Genomic DNA, 6,840 nt, shown 5'->3' with positions numbered 1-6,840 from the left:
TCAGAGACGAGCATGCTAAACACACAGCCGATCAGAGACGAGCATGCTAAACACACAGCCGGTCAGAGACGAGCACTCAGAAAACAGCCAAATACAAACAGCTTTAAGGCTTCATAGAGAATTTAGATTTAATCCATAATGGGATCTGAGGACATATTTTTGTCCTCAGATAGTAAATGTTTGAACTTTATTTCGTTGTTAATAAAAATTAATTAGTTTTGTTTTGACAAATTTTGTGATTGTAAAAATCTAAATGTTTGAAGTATTTAAATGTAGTTTTGTTTCTCTGTGTTCTCTCAGGTATCACCTGGCGACAGGAAGTGGTGACAACACCTGTAAGGTTTGGGAGCTGAGAAACAGGAAGTGTCTGTACACAGTCCCCGCCCACCAGAACCTGCTGTCCTCTGTCCGCTTCCAACGTAAACATTTTATTTCATTTTCTGTTCTATTTTATTAATATTTGTGTGTATTTTATTTAGTTTTATTTCATATCTTAAATGTTTTCTCTACTGTTTTTATTTTAGTGTTTGTCTGTTATTCACCATTTAAATTTCCTTTTTTTAAGCTACATACATTTTTTAAAATGTTTTTTCCAGTTTAGTTTTCTTTAGTTTTTTCACTTTTCTTTTCCCATCTAACTTTGATGTCTGTTTCCTGTTTGTGTCTCTGACCTCACTTCCTGTTTGTGTGTGCAGCCACAGACGGTCACTTCCTGTTGACCGGAGCTTACGACAACATGGCGAAGGTCTGGAGTCACCCGGGCTGGACGCCGCTGAAGACGCTCGCCGGACACGAGGGGAAGGTACGTACGCTGCTCACCGATTGGTCCGTTCAGACGCTGCTGCTGATTGGTGGAGACGCCTCATCGTCGCTAACGTGTCACAAACGTTTTGTTTCCCAGGTGATGGGCGTCGACGTGTCACCTGACGGGAAACTGATTGCCACCTGCTCCTACGACCGCACCTTCAAACTGTGGCTGTCTGAGTGATGTCATGCTGATGTCATGCTGATGTCACGCTGATGTCGTCATGAGGAGTTTTTTTTCTGCTTTTTCTGACAACGATATTTTCACAAATGTTTAAGTGTTTTTGCTTTTTTTAAATAAAATGACAGTTTACATTTTGGAATCAAGTCCCTTTTTTGAAATAAAATGAAGATTATTATGTTTTATAAATTATATTCATGTTTATAACGGTGAGGAGGAGATGAGATTAAATATAACTTCTTGTGCCAGAGTTTCATTAAAGATTACAACAGAATAATTAAATATAAACATCTACAGTATGAACAATAGAAAAACAAATAAGTGTTGTGTTGAAGAAATATTTTATATTATATCATATATATTAGGCTATATAATCTACCATTGTAAATAGCAATAATAAGAAGAAGAATCTCGAGGTTATTGAGGTGGGGGGGGCAGTAGCGCCAACATTAAAGTGATGAACACAATAATATATATATATATATATATATATATATATATATATATATATATATAATATAATATTCCTGCATAATGAGTACTGTAACAGAGTATTTCTACGCTGTAGTATTACTACTTCTACTTCAGAGAAACAGGATTAATATATAAAATATAATCTGATTTAAACTCCGAAACAGCAGGTGGCGCTAAAACTAACATTAAAAAATATATAAGAAGAAGAAGAAGGAGATCACGTGAGCTCCGCAGCGTGACGTGACATCAGCTGACTGCGGTCAACAGCGGAAAGAGACTAAAATCCTCCGTCGACCCTCATTTCGGTGATTTTTCCCGGTTCTAGTTGCTCCGTCCTCCGCTCCTCTGATCCGACATGGCGAGTCAGTCTCAGGGCATCCAGCAGCTGCTGCAGGCCGAGAAGAGAGCCGCCGAGAAGGTGGCCGAAGCCCGCAAGCGTGAGTACGACAGGCGGCCTAAGAGCCTCCGGTAGAGACAACCGGCTGGAACTGAACCCGACCTGGAAATATGAGAGTTCAGCGATGATTTGCTTCTATTTCTCATTTTTAATAAATTCAATCAAATGTGGAGATAAAGTCAGAATCAGTCACTTCCTGTCTTTACATCGGCTCCGTCAGTTCTCATGAACTCGCGTGTTTAGTGAAGATGTCGTTCCTTCTGACGCAGCTCGTGCTGCTCTTCACTTCACATCGATAACAAACTGAAACCTTTAACTGTGATAAAGAAACTGAACGAGTTAAACATGCACCGAATTAAGGAGCGTCCTCACCTTCACTAACGCAACATGAACAGTTAGAATACTGTGCGTACCAACATCTATCCTTATGACTTCTTATTTATATATTTCCATTGAATAGATTGATTCCTCTAAACGAGTCCTGAGAACATTTTCTAAAACCTTTAAAGTATTTAGTGTTAATGATAAAGCTGTTTTACTATCATCTGTATCTATTGTTCTTTTCTGCTCATAAAAATAGATATTTATGATTGATGAGTCAGCCGCTGAGCATCATGGGATATGGTGACCACGTCACGTGATACAGAGTCAGAGATGATCAATCATATAAACCGTGTGGACAAAATAATAGAAACCCCTTCAGCAGTCTGTACCAGCGTATTTAAATATATGACTGTATAATTAATATATTTAAATATATGACTGTATAATTACTTCTTGTCTCTGCAGGTAAGAACCGTCGTCTGAAGCAGGCGAAGGAAGAAGCTCAGGCTGAGATCGAACAGTATCGACTACAGAGAGAGAAAGAGTTCAAGACCAAAGAGGCTGCTGTACGTACACAATACTGCTAGTACTAGTACTACTATACTAGTACTACTACTAGTAATACTACTGTTTCTCTTCTTCATTCTGCTTCAGTTTATTAGAAATATTTACAAATGTTTAACAGTATTTCTTCCTCATATTCTAAATGTATTTATAGTATTCTCAGTTCTTAATATTTTTTAAAGTTTAATATAATCCTCTTTACTGAAGTCTCTTGATAATATTTTTTTATTCTAAGACATTTAATAAATTAGGAACTTCTAGTATTTTCTCGAATATGTACTGTAATGTTTTATCTGCTGTATTTACATGTAGAAGTATTGATAGACTGAAGTATTGTTCATGTCTTTGTTCATATTTTTTATTTTCTTTATTTTTTAGATGTTTCATAATATTTCCTTTCCTCGTAATTTAAAACGTTTATTTTTAATGTTTTCATTGTTCCTATATTTTAGTTATTTTAGCTTCTTGACATTTCTTCATATTTTCTTAATTCCCCCCCAGGCCCTCGGTTCCCATGGCAACAGCGCGGTCGAAGTCGACCGCGACACCGTCGAGCGAATGGCTCGCATCCAGACCAGTTATCGCGGTAACCGGGAGGCGGTGCTTGTCGAGTTGCTGCGACGCGTCTGCGACATTCAGCCTGAGTTTCACGCCAACTACCGCGTGGCGGGCTGAGGAGGCGGAGCCACGAATATCCGACAAGGGCGGGGCAAACAGAGGAGACTTGGACGTTAGCAACATTAGCTTCAATCTCAGCCAAAACAGTTTTGTTTATGTGAAGTTTTATTTTTTTTTTCAAAACTAATTCATCCAAAATTTTCCCAAAAAACGAAAAGTTTTATTTTGAAGGTGCGAAGTTCGTCTCTTCCTGTTTCCCTGCTCCAAGCGAAGACGTTAATAAATGTTGTTACTGTGTTGATGTTTACGAAATATTTATATATCTCTCCTGAATCTAACAAAATAAAAGTCTTCTTCACTCTATCTCCGTGAAGTTTGAGGGAGGAAATCAGCCAATCAGGTCTTTCTAAATAAAATCATAAATGAAATCAGATTTAATGAGCTGATTGGTTGTTTTCTCTGAATTCTCTTTGTCTGGAGTCACGACTTTGCTGGAGGAAGTGAAAAGGCTTTTATTGTGAAACTCATGTATTTCCACTTTTTTTTTTGGTTGTTTCCTGTGTGCGACCATGTGACTTCCTGTTGTTGTGATGACTTCCTGTTGATGTTTGTGAAGTGATGAGAAATAATAAATAAAGATCTTTGAAGATGTTCCAGAGGTCCTCAAAGTTCCTGGAAGATGTTCCTGGAAAGTCCTTGAGTGAGTTGACTCTTCACATCATTACAATCCTATAACAACAATACTAATATATTATAGAATAAAGATAAGAGAACTTTAACTAATTAAAGATTACAACAGAATACAAATGTATGAACAATAGAATAACAATTATGTTAAAATAAATAATACTGACACCATTGCAAAATAAAACACAATAGCAATAATATTAAGGTAAATAAATAAATACAATTAAAATAGAAAGATTACAAATATTAAGTGATACTGATATTGAATATATTATGATTGAATGTTATATAAACTTCATATAAAACAGGAACAAAGCTCTTTATTTTCTCCTTGTTTGTGTTTTACGTGTAAATAAAATGTGTTCAAATGATTTGTTTTTCAATATTGATCATATTAAATCTTTGTCTCTCCGTTCAATGTGACGTCATGTTTTAAATATTATCAATAAAGAGAGTTTCTTCTTCGTGTGTTCTGGTCATTGGACTCGCCACTACAACGACTACAGCCGTCACTCGTGACAATCGGTTACGTGGCTCTAACGAAGTCCCGCCCCTCACCTCAGGAATTGCCCTCCGATTGGTTCAAAACGTTTTTGCCCACCTCCTTGTAGCCCCGCCCCTGTATGCTGCGTAAAGACGTCATGACGCAGGGTAACGGAAACGTCAGAGCAGCAGACGGCGGACGGTGAAGAGGAGAAGTTGAAGAGACGAACCACTTTCTTCTTCTTTCTTTTCTTCTTCTGTTTTATTTTTAGTTGTTTGGTCTCGTGTTCCGGAGCTAAAACGGAGCGGAAGAATTTACCGGAAGTCCTCCAGGTGAGCTCGTGATCCTCTGGTGTGTGTTGATGTGTGTGTAATTCTGACCTCTGCTGCTACTCACTAGCACCAGTGTGCTACCGGACCGGACCTCGTAGAGAAGTCACAGTTTAAGGTGATCCTGCACACAGTCACTATGTATATAAAACAGTAAAAAGATTAAATAAGTAAAAAATCCACAATAACTAAAATATTATATACACAGACAGCCATTTTTATATTACACAGATTGTGTGTTTCGTGTAATAATAATAACACACTGTGAGGTCATCGTAATAACTTTAAGAAGCAGCTCTGATGTTGATCGTAACGCTCGATTCTTCTCCTGCTGATCAGCTGATCCACGACGACCAACGACCCGACCATCAGCACCCATGGGACCAGGCTGGTCTGGGTCAGTGGGTCTGGGTCAGTGGGACCGGGTCTGTTCTGGTCTGGGTCAGTGGTCAGTAACCCTCACCTGTAGTCACCTGCTCAGGTCACAGGTGACGGACGGCATTGTGGGAAAAGGATCGATCTTTGTTTCCTCGTGAGTTAAATCACTTTAAAGGAGGATGGAGGAGGAGAACCAGTCCTCAACAATGAAGTCCGTGTGAGAGAGCAGACATCTGACACCAGATCAGTGACGCTGATGAGAACTAATAAAACCGGTAAAATGTCACAACAATGGTGGAGTGTGTTTAACTCATGAGGAAACAAAGATGCATCGTTTCCCAGAAGGCCGATTACGCCTCAGAGAGAACACGACGGAAGACCTGTAGCGGTCTCGATATGAGAACATGAGCTCATTCCACTGATCACTGAGACCTAGTCCCTGTAGACCAGGTCTCAGGGTCGAGGGTTTGTGTGAATGAGGACTCTGCAGGTGAAATGAGTACAAGTTGAATTTAGGTGAAAACCCGTCACAGGCTTGAACCTGGAGGAGGTCCAGTGGAGCCGGTCTGGGTCTGATGAGAGGTTCAGGTTCAGGTAGAACCAGGAGAGAGGTGAAGGGTCCCGGTTCAGGTAGAACCAGGTGAGAGGTGAAGGGTCCAGGTCTCTGCGACACGTCTCTCTCAAACTGTGTGGAAGTTGAGCTGAACTCAGGAGCAGGATGTGATCTTTGAACATCACAGGTGTGACAACAGGTGAGGGTTCATGTGCGGATTTCATTGGGAAAGACTCCTCACAGCTGATTAGAGCAACACTGTGGGAGCTGATTGGCTGTCTGGGAAGCATGCCAGCACCTGATTGGCCCACTCCGACCCAGCTATCGGTTTTTATCAGCTGCTAAACTTGTCTCTTCTCTTTCTCTCTTTCAGACGTCTCTTCGGTGCTCGATCGCCCCTCGCTCTCTGCTCTCCAGGTAAAAGATTCTACTTCCTGTCTCTGTTTTAGACTTTTGTCTCAGGTGTGACTGAAATCAGTCAATCAGAGCGCAGGGAGACGAAGCTCGATGCAGTGTAATAGGTACGTTACAGCTTTAAAAGTTGTCGATAAAGTTTTAAATTCAGTTGTAAATGATGAGTGACATCTGAACCAATCAGGATCAAACCTTTTACTGCAGAGTTATTGATCGGGTATTGATCGGTATTGATCGGGTATCGATCAGATCCATGAAGTCCCGACGTGTTAAACTACTTTTATCAAAACACAGTTGCTGTTTATTAAAATTGAAACTTTATTCAAACGTGGAAACAAAGACACATTTTGACTCGTCACAGATCGATTTATTGATTTATTGATTGACAATAACAACGACTGCGTTCCATTGTGTTGAGCAAGATGGAGCTGAGCGGTCGTCAACACAACGAGGCTCAGCTCTTATTGTTTTATATTGTGCATTGATTCAGGCTCATGGTGCGTCTCAAAAAATAATAAACAGCTTCAGATATAAAGACAAACGGATAAAGATGAAGAGACTCGGCAGTAAAAATACACAGAGAGAGTGTAGAGTGTAGAGGATATAGAATGTAGAGAGTGTAGAGTGTAGAGG

At 39.7% G+C, this 6,840-nt stretch overlaps 2 protein-coding genes across 2 annotated transcripts; both read left to right on the top strand.

Moving 5' to 3' along the window:
- The first annotated feature begins 38 nt into the window (after positions 1-38).
- On the top strand, positions 39-1,214 carry prpf4 (pre-mRNA splicing tri-snRNP complex factor PRPF4). Its single transcript, XM_031840453.1, has 3 exons — positions 39-419; positions 696-802; positions 902-1,214. Exons 1-3 carry the CDS (start codon positions 254-256, stop codon positions 986-988), a joined length of 360 nt encoding a protein of 119 aa, XP_031696313.1. The 5' UTR covers positions 39-253; the 3' UTR covers positions 989-1,214.
- A 469-nt stretch (positions 1,215-1,683) lies between these two features.
- Positions 1,684-4,062, top strand: atp6v1g1 (ATPase H+ transporting V1 subunit G1). The gene is made up of 3 exons (XM_031840452.1): positions 1,684-1,896; positions 2,646-2,746; positions 3,246-4,062. The coding sequence occupies exons 1-3, from the start codon at positions 1,815-1,817 to the stop codon at positions 3,417-3,419; spliced, it is 357 nt and encodes a 118-aa protein (XP_031696312.1). The 5' UTR covers positions 1,684-1,814; the 3' UTR covers positions 3,420-4,062.
- The last annotated feature ends 2,778 nt before the right edge of the window (positions 4,063-6,840 follow it).

The sequence above is a fragment of the Anarrhichthys ocellatus genome, unplaced genomic scaffold (genome assembly GCF_004355925.1).
Source record: "Anarrhichthys ocellatus isolate YVR2014 unplaced genomic scaffold, GSC_Weel_1.0 scaffold2801, whole genome shotgun sequence".
NCBI classification, from domain to species: Eukaryota; Metazoa; Chordata; class Actinopteri; order Perciformes; family Anarhichadidae; genus Anarrhichthys; species Anarrhichthys ocellatus.
Note: the sequence above shows the minus strand (reverse complement) of the source record. Positions and strands in the feature narration are given on the sequence as shown.